This window comes from Dermochelys coriacea, chromosome 10 (assembly GCF_009764565.3).
Source record: "Dermochelys coriacea isolate rDerCor1 chromosome 10, rDerCor1.pri.v4, whole genome shotgun sequence".
Lineage (NCBI taxonomy): Eukaryota > Metazoa > Chordata > Testudines > Dermochelyidae > Dermochelys > Dermochelys coriacea.
Genome location: NC_050077.1, coordinates 51,590,883 through 51,606,738, shown reverse-complemented (window position 1 = coordinate 51,606,738; position 15,856 = coordinate 51,590,883). Strand labels below are relative to the sequence as shown.

The following is a 15,856-nucleotide window of genomic DNA, read 5'->3' as shown; positions in this document are numbered from 1 at the left end:
CTCCGCTCCACCACTACTGTGTCCCACGAGCACACCGCCGCTCAGCTTCTCCTCCCTCCCTCCCAGGCTTGCTGCGCGAAACAGCCGTTTACAGTAATTACAATATGCCTCACTATACTACGTTGAAGATATATGCAAATAATTTTAAAACCACATTACATTTATGCACATTCCTTTGTTGAAGCAATTAAATATATACAGCTCATCACTAGCTCAAAATGCACACAATTGTTTGACTATAAGAAAAATAAGTTATTGTGCAACTATCTAGGCTCTAATCATAATCTTCCCTCTTTTATAAGTGGGGTTTTATTTAAAAAAAGTTAATGCCTTTTTTGTTTGTTTGTTTTTTTTTTAAAGAAAAAAAAAAGTTAAGCTTAATGAGTTTCTTTTCTTTGAGAAGGTTTCCACATATACCTACACAGCTAATCAAAAATGTCAGTCTGGGTTTGTCAAACAAATAATCTGACCCAGTAAAAAACAAAATGTAGCTTTAAAACTTTTGTTCTATTAAGGACATCAATAAAAAAAGCACTAATAATGGAGATCAAAAGTTAATGAAAAAAGTAGACATCCCCACCACTATTAGTTTGAAGCAAACAAACAATCCAATTTAAAATGAGGCTACATCCTTCAGTCTTGTGGTAAAACAGAATATTTGAGTTATTTCATCAGATTTGAAGTATTTTGTAGGAATTAATGCATAACACAATACTACTGGAAACAATGGTAACTGCAATAGGTCATTTGTGATTTCAATACCACTTTACCACCTTCCCTTAATAATCAAGTACTTGATATCGAAGTCAAAATAAAAATGGATTCAATATTATAAACAGTGGAAGATGTCAAAAGAAAGATGTGTTCTGGTTGAGCTCCAGTTTACTTATGGCTTTTGTCATACAAAACAAACTTGGCTGCAAAAAAAAAAAAAAAATAAGATGGAAACAGACGAAAAGTCTCTTGTCCCACTTGAAATTTTTTAAAACCAAATTTCAAAACAGGAGGATACCATGTTCCTAAGGCAGCATTGAGGAATGGTGGAATTCAATTCCAGGTAGTAATAAATTCTGTGATGACAGCTCAATCCATTAAATATATAACAGGAAATAAACACCACACTGATGAAATGACAGACATTGATGAATATAAACAAACATCTAACTAGGATTTTGTGTTTCAGAGTAGTAGCCATGTTAGTCTGTATTCGCAAAAAAGAAAAGGAGTACTTGTGGCACCTTAGAGACTAACAAATTTGCCACAAGTACCCCTTTTCTTTTTTTTTTTAGGATTTTGTGGTTGGGGAAAAAGGTAGCTTTGTCCTTCTCTCAGGAAGCAGTGGAAAAAGAGTGATTTCCTTGCTCTCCTCTGGCCTGGTTACAAATTGTTGATACAAAGTCTGGGCCTCATTCTGTTACATTACTTTGAATAGTACCTTATGCTGCAAGTGGTCCCACGGGGGAGGTGGCATAAGCAGGCCCTCTATGAACACACATCAGTCCCTCCATCTCATCTCTTTCCTAGTGTTCTACAATTGTTGTAAACATTAAAGAACCCTAATTACCACCTTCTTGCATTTATACAGCACTTTTTATCAGCTCACCACAAAGGTCTTTGCAAATATTAACTAATTAAGCCTCACAATATCCCTGAAGTTGGTAATTATTCCTATTTTGCTGGCCATAGAACCTGAAGCCATAGATAAATTGTTCTCATGTGCTTTAATAATTACACACTTACTGAAAGGATTTTTATTCAAGTTTTCCATATAGCTCACCCACTTTCTTGGGCAGAGAAGCAGCAAGAGAAATTTCAACATAGTAATTTCCCCCAAAATATTATTATAGAATTTGAAAATAGGAGCTTATTGAAAATGCCTCCTCAGCCATAATTATAGCATCACTATTGGGATGCTAGAAATATATTTGAAGATATCAATAATTTAAAGAAACTGCATCCAAATCATGCTCCTTTAAAATATCAGGATAACTTTGTGTCTCGCCATTATATGAACGAAACATCAGTGCTGCTTATTAGCTGGAAGGGAATCTGAAACAAGAGACAACTACCACTGTTCAACAGTTTTGCTAGATATATAATCAGAGGAAATTATTCATTACTCAATAATTTCATAGACTCCAGAGCACCTTTTGTAGACTCCAGGGGAGGGTGAAGAAGAATGCTATTATATGAAACTATTTCTCTTCTAATCCTGTCTCTCTCAGACTAGGATAATTGGCTTCTAACTACTTAATATGGGTGTGCAATTTTGAATATACAATATCTCCATTCAGTTGTTTTCCTTTATGTTTTAATGCTAGATATATCGATAACTTCTCAATGAATACTTAACTGATGAAGCATTAGGCATGGTGCACTGTTGTAAACAGAATTGTGAAAAGCTTACTTACATTGAAAGCAGTTGTTGCAAGTTATGTCAAAATATATGAGGCTTGTTATAAATATGCAGTGTACTAATATTAATTAAAAACTAAATGTAGATGAATGCAATAATATCAGATTGTTCATTTGGTTCTTAGTTTTTTGGCAAACAGAAGCTATAATAAATTCCAAGAAACTGAAAGTTCAAGGCACTGGAAAGTACAAATTATTTACTTAACATCCATGAATGTACAATGGCTCCATTACAAGACATACAAAAGTAGTATTACTATATTTGCTTTTCATAGCCCACTTTTTCATAAACATGAATATTAAAAGAAACCAGTAACAAGAATGCCTCCTTGTCAAGTCTACATCAGACAGAATGGTAGGACAACCTCTACTTTTCGCTCTAAAATGGTTTAATTTAGAAATCCGAGTAACTGAAAGAAAAGAAAAATTACTTCTCTCATATAATTTAAATAAAAAAAAAGATATTGCAATGAATAATTTGTTTCTTGATCTGAAGCAGCACTACTTCACCATTCAGATGATTAGTAACTGAACCTGCTTTTAAAGACTCACTTTTATAATGCAGCTTGTACATTCTGCTACAAACTATGTAATCAATAGCACAGTAGGAGGTTTTTACACTTATAGAGGTAATTTACAACCTCTGATCAGAGGGGAAAAATCCCCTCCCTTTGTAAAGCACTTAACCATCTACAGATATAAATCACTCTAAGTGGCATGTATTATTTTTAGAAGTTTAAACAAGTAGTAAGGAAGGGAGACCTAGTAAAAATAACTAGTCTCATATTTTCAAATGCTCTGGGGTAGAGAACAGTCAAACTACAACTACTCTCTCAAATGTAAGCAGGGAATTGGGTTAGAGGGTAGTGCTGCAGCAAGCCAACAAGGGAATCTGAACTTTGGAGAGTGGGGGGGAGGAGACTCAACTTAAATTTCCTCTGCTACTATGGAATGAACCAGTCTAAGCCAATGAATTTTAAAGCCTTTTGAGTTTTGCCAAATACTGGAAAAATATACCTGACCTTAAACGTCTGCATTAGCCCGAGGGAGCTTTCTTTCACATCCCATTTGGAATACAATGGAATTACTTCAAGATCTACTTCCCCATTTCTGGATACGATGGAAGGCATCAGTTTTCTACAGTAATCAAAGAACAAACCGAATCGAAGTGTCTGTCCTACATCAGCAAAAACATAAAAGTTTGAGAAATGCATTGCTGCACTTTCTAGACCTCATATCTCTGAAAGTTTATATTAAGCTTGACTAAAGATATTCTCTTTCTGTCAAACCACACATGCAAAATTTGAAGTGAAAAGTTGTCTCTCACTGTCTTAAAGGTTGGGAGAAAACATCAAACTTCTAATGAAAAGTTGGTTACTAATTAGAGCTGCTTCCACCTCTCCATACTTTCATAAGGACAACTATCAGATTAGTACCGAATATTCAATATATTACCTGCATGTAAGTCGTGTTGCACAGTAACACAGTAGAAAGTGAATTATCATCACAAAATGAAAGTGGCCTATCGTGAAACTGCATTATTCAGCAAGACATCATACTTTGTAAATTAGTTTATACCCACTCACTCTCATTAGGGCACCATATATTAGGCATTTGATTAGACGTGAAATCAGGTTCTCTTTTAGTAAAACATATGCTTTGGAAGGACAAGACTTTTGATATCAGGCAGGTCTATCAATCTTTTTCAAATTGGGAACAAATGAGAGACTAAGTCCATGATTTGGCAAAGCACTTAAGCACATGCTGTGACATTCCAGGGTAGAATCTAGACTAATGAGTAGGTGTGCCACCGTGGCCCTGCAACTTTGAGTGCCTTACAATGCTTTGCTGAAGTAGTTCCCTCTTGGGCTGCTCACAAACTGTCTTCCACAGCATGCAAGTCACACCCTGAATGTTTGTGTGTAACTGCAGGCTGCCAGCCACACTTGGGTTAGGCTCTGGCTCTCACCAGCCTTAGTTATACTGCAGGGTGACCCCAAGACACCCCCAGTCTTAGATTTTCCTCAGACATGTATGTCCTGCACTGCCTAACTCCCTCTTCTGGGCAATACAAATTCATTATTTCTTTAATAGAAATAATATGCACAAAAATGCCACCATAACTGGAGTTTCCCAAACACTTCAATTTTAACATACTGGATTAGATAAAACAATAATACAAGTTCATTAACTACAAAAAGAGATAGATCTTAAGTGAGTACAAGTAATGAGGCATAAAAGTAAGAAATGGTTTCAAAAAAAAAAAAAAAAACAAATACACAACTGGGTCTAACAAATTATGTTAAACCCAAAATATTCTCTCACCACATGTTTTCAGCAGTCTTGTTTTGCTTATTCTCCCTGACCATAGCAATTATGTTTACATCAATGCACTGTCCTTAGCAGTAAAGGCATGAGCTTTATTTGGTCTACTACATTTGTAATAACTGTTCAGAATGTAGAACAAGATAATTGTTTATGCTTTCTATAGTTGACCAAAGTAAAAAAAATCAACTAGACTCTTTCCGTCTGAAAAGATTTTTCTCCCTTCCCACTGAGGAAGTGGACCTTAAATGCCAAAAAACTAAACATGCCACATTTTAAGATATTCTGACAATAAAAGGATGAATTAACATCCTTTAAATTGAGGTCTTTCACACTATGTGACCCAAACTTAATAGTACTCCCTTGTGTTTCCATTTACAAAATCTATTCTTCCAAGTATCATTATGTTCCATGACTGAAATAAGCTAGGACAGCCATATGAACTTACGTTTACGTCTAAGAGGCACATTTATAAACACAAGAAATTAATATAAATATACTGATTTTAGAGAACATGATTCTGCAAGCTTTACAAGAACATTTGCAATCTGCTTTAAAGAAGGAAAAAAAGGAGGGAAATTGTAGAAAATTTACCATGAACAAAATCATAGTGGTAAACTCTTACTAAACAGAAATACTACATGTTCCATATGTGTAACAAGTTTTCAACTTACCTATATTGTCTTTGGCAACAAGACCTTTGGAAAAGTCACTGGGTGTAGGTGAAGTTCTGCTGTCCCTCTTTGCTACATCAAGGTTGTTACAATATTCCCATCTCTTCTGTTGAAGTTCTTGAAGCCAGTATGTCATGTCCTGACGGGTAGCAGCCTACAAAAAAGAGACCAGAGTACTGAAAAACAAAGACTGATACACTTGTCAAACATGAATATAATTTAAACTTGCACTGAAAGGAAGAAAACAGAGGTACCAAGTAGAGCCCTATGCGGATACAAAATTTGTATTTGCCTCTGATCCATAATCCGCAAACATGGTCTGCACATTTGCAGCACTCTAGTGCCAAGAGAGCAGAGGTGCCAACAACATTCCACTAAATATGATAATCCAAAAACGGCTTTGTAATTTTAGATAAATAGATACACACACACACACACACACACACACACACACACACGTCACTAATAAGCCAAATCTACCTTTAAAAACTAATCATGTATGCCTAGTTTCTCCACCTTTGCATCTCCATCTCCCCAAGTGCAGCGGCACAGGAGCTAGCAAACAGAGCTCTAAACAGGGGAGTTTGAGTGGGAGTTTGTATTGTGGTGCTTGTTTGGGGTTTGCTTTTGCTGGGGGGGGGGTGGTCTTTTTGGTGTGGCTTGTGTTTCCAAGATTAACAGGATTTAGGTGGGAAGGTGATGACGGATATGGAGGCAGCTGTGGGAGTGACTCCTGTAGTGGAAGACATATTGAGGATGAGTGGATGTGGAAGCTGTGGTATGTACATGATCCTGGAGGGGGGAACCGGTAAGAGTTTTGTCTGCATGAAATGCCGTCTGATAGAGCTGATGGAGGAAAAGATCCGAGGTTTGGAGATGCAGGTGGAAAGTCTGGTTGAGTTTAGGAAGGGGTTTGAGCAGATGATGGAGCAAAGATATGAGGTATCTGAAGGGAAAAGCTCAGACTCACGGATGGAAGCATGGCTGGGGAATTTTGAGGGGAGACTGGATGAGGAAAGTGGTCAGTGGAAACATGTGACTCAAAGAACCAGGCAGAGAAAAAGACGGGCTAGTGAAGGAGAAATAGAGCTTAGGAACAGGTTTGCTGAGTTGGAAAATGAAGAAGGGGTTCAGCAGGTAGTCGCTGAAGGTGGAAGGGTAAGGAAGAAGAGAAGAGAAGAGAGGCTAGCCCTATAGAAAAAGGGGAAGAGTCAAGGGAGACTACACCAAATATGAGCCCCAGGAGGATACAGGATGGGTTGAAGAAGATTGTAAGGGAAAATAGGAATGGAAAGAACTTGCAGCCAGAGAGAACAGGGGAGACACTGGAGAATAGCACTGTCACCAGGAAAAGGCAGGTCTATGTGATCGGGGACTCTTTATTGAGAAGAATAGACAGGCCTGTAACTAGAGCTGATCCTGAGAATAGAAGGGTGTGCTGTCTTCCGGGTGCTAAGATACGGGATGTAGACCTGAGGTTGAAAAGGATCCTAAAGGGAGCGGGAAAGAATCCCCTAATTATCCTTCATGTGGGAACAAATGATACGGCTAGATTCTCGCTGGAAAGTATTAAGGGAGACTATGCTAGGCTGGGGAAGACGCTTAAGGAAATTGAGGCTCAGGTGATCTTTAGCGGGATCCTTCCTGTTCCTAGAGAAGGGCAACAAAGGTCTGACAAGATTATGACTGTCAACAGATGGCTTAGGCAGTGGTGCTATAAGGAGGGCTTTGGGATGTATGACCACTGGGAGGCATTCATGGACAGAGGTCAGTTCTCTCGGGATGGACTTCATCTCAGTAGGGAAGGAAATAGACTTCTAGGATCGAGGCTGGCACAACTGATAAAGAGAGCTTTAAACTAGGAATTGGGGGGAGATGGATGGGAGATGTCCAGAAAATCTCCACGCCAGATTTTAGCATTGAGAGGGAAGAAGATGAAGTAAGAATGGATACAGCCGTGGGTAGGAGAATGTATATAAGGAGTGAGGGCGGTGTGGATACTAGTCTAATAGGTTATACTGGATGTAGAATGACTGTGCCTAATAGGGTACAAAATGTGAGCGAGGCCAAACAGCAAAAATTAAGATGTTTGTACACCAATGCGAGGCGTCTAGGTAACAAAATGGAGGAACTAGAGCTACTGGTGCAGGAAGTGAAACCAGATATTAAAGGGATAACAGAAACATGGTGGAATAGTAGTCATGACTGGACTACAGGTATTGAAGGGTATGTGCTCTTTAGGAAAGACAGAAACAAAGGTAAAGGGGATGGAGTAGCATTGTATATCAATGATGAGGTAGAATGTAAAGAAATAAGAAGCGATGCAATGGATAAGAGAGTCTGTCTGGGCAAAAATTACATTGGGGAAGAAAACTAGTAAAGCCTCTCCTACGATAGTGCTTGGGGTGTGCTATAGACCTCCGGGATCTAATTTGGATATGGATACAGCCCTTTTTAATGTCTTTAATAAAGTAAATACTAATGGAAACTGCGTGATCATGGGAGACCTTAACTTCCCAGATATAGACTGGAGGACCAGTGCTAGTAATAATAATAGGGCTCAGATTTTCCTAGATGCGATAGCTGATGGATTCCTTCATCAAGTAGTTGCTGAACCGACTAGAGGGGATGCCATTTTAGATTTAATTTTGGTGAGTAGCGAAGACCTCATAGAAGAAATAGTTGTAGGGGACAATCTTGGCTCAAGTGATCATGAGCTAATTCAGTTCAAACTAAATGGAAGGATTAACAAAAATAAATCTGCAACTAAGGTTTTTGATTTCAAAAGGGCTGACTTTCAAAAATTAAGGAAATTAGTTAGGGAAGTGGATTGGACTGAAGAACTTATGGATCTAAAGGTAGAGGAGGCCTGGGATTACTTTAAATCAAAACTGCAGAAACTATCGGAAGCCTGTATCCCAAGAAAGGGGAAAAAATTCATAGGAAGGAGTTGTAGACCAAGCTGGATGAGAAAGCATCTTAGAGAGGTGATTAAGAAGAAGCAGAAAGCATACAGGGAGTGAAGATGAGAGGGATCAGCAAGGAAAGCTACCTAATTGAGGTCAGAACATGTAGGGATCAAGTGAGACAGGCTAAAAGTTGAGTAGAGTTGGACCTTGCAAAGGAAATTAAAACCAATAGTAAAAGGTTCTATAGCCATATAAATAAGAAGAAAACTAAAAAGGAAGAAGTGGGGCCGCTTAACACTGAGGATGGAGTGGAGGTTAAAGATAATCTAGGCATGGCCCAATATCTAAACAAATACTTTGCCTCAGTCTTTAATAAGGCTAAAGAGGATCTTGGGGATAATGGTAGCATGACAAATGGGAAGGAGGATATAGAGGTAGATATTACCATATCAGAGGTAGAAGCGAAACTGAAACAGCTTAATGGGACTAAATCGGGGGGCCCAGATAATCTTCATCCAAGAATATTAAAGGAATTGGCACCTGAAATTGCAAGCCCATTAGCAAGAATTTTTAATGAATCTGTAAACTCAGGAATAGTACCGGATGATTGGAGAATTGCTAATATAGTTCCTATTTTTAAGAAAGGAAAAAAAAGTGATCCGGGTAACTACAGGCCAGTTAGTTTGACATCTGTAGTATGCAAGGTCCTGGAAAAAAATTTTGAAGGAGAAATTAGTTAAGGACATTGAAGTCAATGGTAAATGGGACAAAATACAACATGGTTTTACAAAAGGTAGATCGTGCCAAACCAACCTAATCTCCTTTTTTGAAAAGGTAACAGATTTTTTAGATAAAGGAAATGCAGTGGATCTAATTTACCTAGATTTCAGTAAGGCATTTGATACCATGCCACATGGGGAATTATTAGTTAAATTGGAGAAGATGGGGATCAATATGAACATCAAAAGGTGGATAAGGAATTGGTTAAAGGGGAGACTGCAACGGGTCCTACTGAAAGGCGAACTGTCAGGTTGGAGGGAGGTTACCAGTGGAGTTCCTCAGGGATCGGTTTTGGGACCAATCTTATTTAATCTTTTTATTACTGACCTTGGCACAAAAAGTGGGAGTGTGCTAATAAAGTTTGCAGATGATACAAAGCTGGGAGGTATTGCCAATTCGGAGAAGGATCGGGATATTATACAGGAGGATCTGGATTACCTTGTAAACTGGAGTAATAGTAATAGGATGAAATTTAATAGTGAGAAGTGTAAGGTTATGCATTTAGGGATTAATAACAAGAATTTTAGTTATAAGTTGGGGACGCATCAATTAGAAGTAACGGAAGAGGAGAAGGACCTTGGAGTATTGGTTGATCATAGGATGACTATGAGCTGCCAATGTGATATGGCTGTGAAAAAAGCTAATGCGGTTTTGGGATGCATCAGGAGAGGCATTTCCAGTAGGGATAAGGAGGTTTTAGTACCGTTATACAAGGCACTGGTGAGACCTCACCTAGAATACTGTGTGCAGTTCTGGTCTCCCATGTTTAAAAAGGATGAATTCAAACTGGAGCAGGTACAGAGAAGGGCTACTAGGATGATCCGAGGAATGGAAAACTTGTCTTATGAAAGGAGACTTAAGGAGCTGGGCTTGTTTAGCCTAACTAAAAGAAGGTTGAGGGGAGATATGATTGCTCTCTATAAATATATCAGAGGGATAAATACAGGAGAGGGAGACGAATTATTTCAGCTCAGCACCAATGTGGACACAAGAACAAATGGGTATAAACTGGCCACCAGGAAGTTTAGACTTGAAATCAGACGAAGGTTTTTAACCATCAGAGGAGTGAAGTTTTGGAATAGCCTTCCAAGGGAAGCAGTGGGGGCAAAAGATCTGGCTTTAAGATTCTACTCGTTAAGTTTATGGAGGAGATGGTATGATGGGATAATGGGATTTTGGTAAGTAATTGATCTTTAAATATTCAGGGTAAATAGGCCAAATCCCCTGAGATGGGATATTAGATGGATGGGATCTGAGTTACTATAGAAAATTCTTTCCTGGGTATCTGGCTGGTGAATCTTGCCCATGTGCTCAGGGTTTAGCTGATTGCCATATTTGGGGTCAGGAAGGAATTTTCCTCCAGGGCAGATTGGAGAGGCCCTGGACGTTTTTCGCCTTCCTCTGTAGCATGGGGCATGGTTGACCTTGAGGGAGGCTTCTCTGCTCCTTGAAGTCTTTGAACCATGATTTAAGGACTTCAATAGCTCAGACATGGGTGAGGTTTTTCATAGGAGTGGGTGGGTGAGATTCTGTGGCCTGCGCTGTGCAGGAGGTCAGACTAGATGATCAGAATGGTCCCTTCTGACCTTAGTATCTATGAATCTATAAGTCTCAAGAAGCTGGTCCCATACTGTAGCACAGCCCCAATGCGGTTGCTTCCTTGACAGCCTCCTGAACATTTAAGTTAGCCCAAGACACTATGAAGAATTCTTTATATACATGAATAAAGACTGCAGAAAAATCCAAGTCTCCAGACCTACAATCAGCAAGAACCTGATTTTAAGTATTTGTAATGTGCTTGGCTGAAAGTGGACAAGAATATACACTGTTACAGTACATCCTTTAATATAATATATTTACATGTTCTGTTACGTATCTATTGCTATATGAACTATTAACTCCTACAGCAAGAGGAAGTGTAACAAAACTGCAATGAAATAAATACTTAAGACTTTTAATCTACAAATTTAAAACAGTTAAGTGCCCTGCTAATTAACAGAATGAGCAATGGAAATGCAAACATCTTTAAACTGTGCAGTAGAACCCATGTCGAAATACATTTTTATTATATTTTACTTGAGAGCGTTTGTTGCCATTATTCCTATCAGATTGGTCTTCGCTGTTAAATTAATAAGGAAAACTGGGTAGAAGAGGGATCAGCAACCTTTGGCATGCGGCCTGCCAGGGAAACCTGCTGGTGGGCCGGGACGATTTGTTTACCTGCAGTGTCTGCAGGTTCGGCCAATCGCAGCTCCCAGTGGTCGTGGTTTGCCGTTCTGGGGCTGTGGGAAGAGTTGGCCCAGCCCGCGCTGCATCCCGAAGCCCCAATTGGCCTGGAACTGTGATCCGCGGCCAGTGGGAGCTGCGATTGGCCAAACCTGCAGACGCGACAGGTAAACAAACTGTCCCGGCCCGCCAATGCTTTCCCTGGTGGGCCACGTGCCAAAGGTTGCTGATCCCTGGGGTAGAAAGAAGAGGATTATGGATCTGGTGACCAGATTTTACACAAATGACTCTCAGCACTTCACATGCAGAATCAGATAGCTTAAATCTCCTGTCACGGTGCCTTGTTAAACAAAACTCACAGAAGAGACGATACCAAACGTTCACTTTTATTGGCTGCTGTGCAAGACAAACATCCTGCATGAAGTATTTCAAATTCCTTGTACCAGCAGAACTCAGTTTCACACATTCTGTTCTTTTTCACCCACCACTTGTGGAGAAAAATTTGCATTATAAAATGAGACGGAAAATGACTGGTTTCCATAGTATCTTTCATGAATTGAAGAACAAAAGTGAAAAACAGAACACAAAGTAAACACTCATCTATCCATTCAGCTATCACTGGGAGTGACTGAGTCAGATCTCTAAATGTCTCTCCTTTTAGGTCCAATCTTCCACATCATCATAAGTGAAAATGGAAAATTTCCCAGCTGTAGAGTCCTTGAGAGATTTCTAAACCAAACATTGTTCTCCACATCTATATCAGAAGTTATCTCCTGCTCAATTTTTATCCAGTGGCAGTTTTATACAGTTACTAATAAATTATAGAGCCAAGGTTACCTGGTAGATTAGTATTTCCCTTTAGGTCTCTCTATATGTAGAGACTTTGTCAACTATCATGTTGTTGTCTTAAAGCAGAAGGCAACTGAGTATTTACAGGGCTATACATCTATACAGTGTTTAGAATTTAAAAAGCTGTTCTCTGTTTGTCACTCAGTAGCAGCTTCTAAGTCTCACTGCCTCAAGCTTTTTTTTTTTTTTTTTTTTTTAAAAAGTATATTTATTCACAACAGTGTTTCTGTTCACAATTTGCTCATAGCCATTTTCATACTATATTCCTTCTCCTCCCCCATATTAGCTACCTAGGAAGTGATAGATTAAAAAGAGCAACAGCTTAAACTCAAAGCCCTGGCTAGATTTGATTTCCTTCTTCAACTGCACTCAGACATTCCCAGCTTCTTGGGATCCCACTGTTGTGTCTTAAGTCAGCAGGCAATTGTGCTTCTGCTGTAGTTACCTTAGGGTATAAAACTCATATCTCTGTCCCATTTTTAAAAATCAAACTCATCATTTTCCCAGAAGAATTGTTAGTATCACCGCTGTGCCCCAAATTTATTCTCTCTCCTTCCCCCATCCACCTCCTCTCCGTTTATATGCGTTGTGACCAGATTACTGGCATGTAAAATTAAAAACTCCATAGAGGAGTTTTTAAACTAAGGGCTGGGGTTACTATACATCCGGATTTTCCCTTCACCGCATCTTTTTTGAGCCTCCTTTCTTTGTCCCGGCAGATTTTTCAAACAACAGGAAATGTCCGGGGTTTTTGCAGAGCACACAAAGCTGCAGCTCAGAAAGAAGCCTGACTGGTCAGCTTCCCAATTGTTCCCTCCTCTGAAAGCCACAGCTGTGTGATCCCACCCACCCAGGACCCAGTTCCCAGCCCTAGGGAGGGGGTCCTGGAGGGAGGCGCTGACTGATGGCTGTAGCTGCATCCTGGGCTTGTACCAGCCACCCTGCAACTGTGACAGGGAGCAACAGTGCCCTCCACTTTCAGTGAGTATCCCTGCTGCAGGTACCCCCTCCAGAACTGTACCATCCACCCTCACAAATATTCCCCCCTCCCACAGCAGTGTCCTTTCTTTGGAAACCTGAAATGTGATAACCCTAGGCTGGGGGAAAGCTGACAGGTGCGGAGGAGCATGCAGTTCAGACAGAAACATCCCTCAGGGCAAGATCTATTAATGGAGGATTCTCTATATCCTAGTAAGAAGAAGAGGATGGAAGATGATTAAGTACAGGTAGGATCTGATGAGAAACAGTCAAATGAAAAAGAGTCCCATCCAATTACATCACATAATGGCAGACAGCTAAAAAGTGACAAGTTTTATAAGTGCTTATATATAAATACTAGAAGACTAAATACTAAAATGGGTGAACTTGAGTGCCTGGTATTAAATGAGGATATTGATGCAATAGGTATCACAGAAACTTGGTGGAGTGATGATAGTTAGTGGGAAATAGTAAAACCAGGGTACAAAATACATAGGAATGACAGAATAGGTTGTGCTGGGGTGGGAAGTGGCACTATATGTGAAGAAAAGCATGTAATGCAGAGTCAAATGCAGTAAAAATCTTAAATGAACCAAACTGTACCACAGAATCTCTATGGATAGAAATTCCATGCTTAAATAATAAGAATATATCAGTAGGGATATACTACAAACCACCTGATCAGGATGTTGATGGTGAATGTGAAATACTCAGGGAGATTAGAGAGGCTATAAAAAAAAAAAAACAATCCTCAATAATAATGGGGGATTTCACTATCCTCAAATTGACTGGGTACATGGCACCTCAGGATGGGATGCAGAGATAAAATTTCTTGACACCATAAATGACTGTTTCTTGGAGCAGCTAATCCTGAAACCCACAAGATGACAGATAATTCTTGATTTAGTCCTTAGTGGCACACAAGATCTGCTCCAAGAGTTGAATATAGCTGAACCACTTGGTAATAGTGACCATAATATAATTTAACATCCTTGTGGGCGGGGGGGGGGGGGGCAGAAACACACCAAAGAAGCCCAGCATAGTAGCATTCAATTTTACAAAGGGGAACTAGGCAAAAATGAGGAAGCTAGTTAAACAGAAATTAAAAGGTACAGTCCAAAAGTGAAATGCCTGCAAGCTGCATGGAAACTTTTTAAAAACACCATAATGCAGATTCAAATTAAATATATACCCCAAATTTTAAAAAAAACATAGTAAGAGGACCATCTTACTAAAAAAAGTGCCATCGTGGCTAAACAATTAAATAAAAGAAGTGGTTAGAGGCAAAAAAGCATCCTTTAAAAATTAGAAGTTAAATCCTATTGAGAAAAATAAAAAGGAGCATATTTCAGTGTGGTAGCCGTGTTAGTCTGTATCAGCAAAAAGAATGAGGAGAACTTGTGGCACCTTAGAGACTAACAAATTTATTTGTAGGCTAGCCCACAAAAGCTTATGTTCAAATAAATTTGTTAGTCTCTAAGGTGCCACAAGTACTCCTCGGGTGTTTTTGTTTTTGTTTTTTTAGAAAGGAGCATAAACTCTTGCAAGTCAAGTGTAAAAGTATAACTAGAAGGCCAAAAAAGAATTTGAAGAGCAACTAGCCAAAGACTTAAAAAGTAACAGCAAATATTTTTTTAAGTATATCAGAAGTAGGAAGCCTGCTAAACAATCAGTGTGCCCACTGGACGATAAAGATGCTAAAGGAGCATCTCCAGGAAGATAAACATCTCCACTGTGGAGAAACTAAATGAATTCTTTGCATCGGTCTTCACTACAGAGGATGTGAGAGAGATTCCCATACCTGAGCCAATCTTTTTAGGTGACAAATCTGAGGAACAATGCCAGACCGAGATGTCATTAAAGGAGGTTTTGGAACAAACTGATAAGTTAAACCAGGGGTGGCCAACCTGAGCCTGAGAAGGAGCCAGAATTTAAAAATGTACATTGCCAAAGAGCCAAAGGAATACATCAGCAGCCCCCATCAGCTCCTCCCCGCCCTGCCACCCCCAGCATCTCCTGCCTGCTGGCAGCCCTGCCAATCAGCACCTCCCCCTCTCTCCCCGTGCCTCCTGCCTGCCAGGATCAGCTGTTTTGCAGTATACAGGAGGCTCTTGGATGGAGGGGGGAGGAGCAAGGGTGCAGCAGGCTCATGGGAGGGGATGGGAAGGGGCGAGGCCCTTGGGGTAAGGGGCAGCGTGTGGGCAGGACCTGGGATTGAGCAGTGGAAAGTTAGCACTTGTAGCTCCAGCCCCAGAGTCAGCACCCATGCAAGGAATCACATATTAACTTCTGAAGAGCCGCAGGCGACTCTGGAGCCCCAGGTTGGCCACCTCTGAGTTAAACAGTACTAAGTCACCAGAACCAGATGGTATTCACCCAAGAATTCTGAAGACACTCAAATATGAAATTGCACAACTACTAACTGTGATATGTAATCTATCATTTAAATCAGCTTCTGTGCCAGATGGCTGGTGGATAGCTAATGCAACACCAATTTTTAAAAAAGCGTCCAGAGATGATCCTGGCAATTACAGGCCAGTAAACCTCACTTCAGTACCAGGCAAATTGGTTGAAACTATGGTAAAGAACGGAATTATCAGACACATAGATGAACATCATTTGTTGGGGAAGAGTCAACATAGTTTTTGTAAAGGGAATTCATGCCTCACCAATCTATTAGAATTCTTTGAAGGGGTCAAC

At 39.7% G+C, this 15,856-nt stretch overlaps 1 protein-coding gene across 1 annotated transcript in view; it reads right to left on the bottom strand.

Moving 5' to 3' along the window:
- The window catches only part of TBC1D2B (TBC1 domain family member 2B), a 66,188-nt gene that overhangs the window by 38,602 nt on the left and 11,730 nt on the right, over positions 1 to 15,856 (bottom strand). Inside the window, exon 2 of the mRNA XM_038419367.2 lies at positions 5,415 to 5,568. Within this exon, the coding sequence (XP_038275295.1) occupies positions 5,415 to 5,568 (154 nt within the window). The remainder of the gene's footprint in view (positions 1 to 5,414; positions 5,569 to 15,856) is intronic.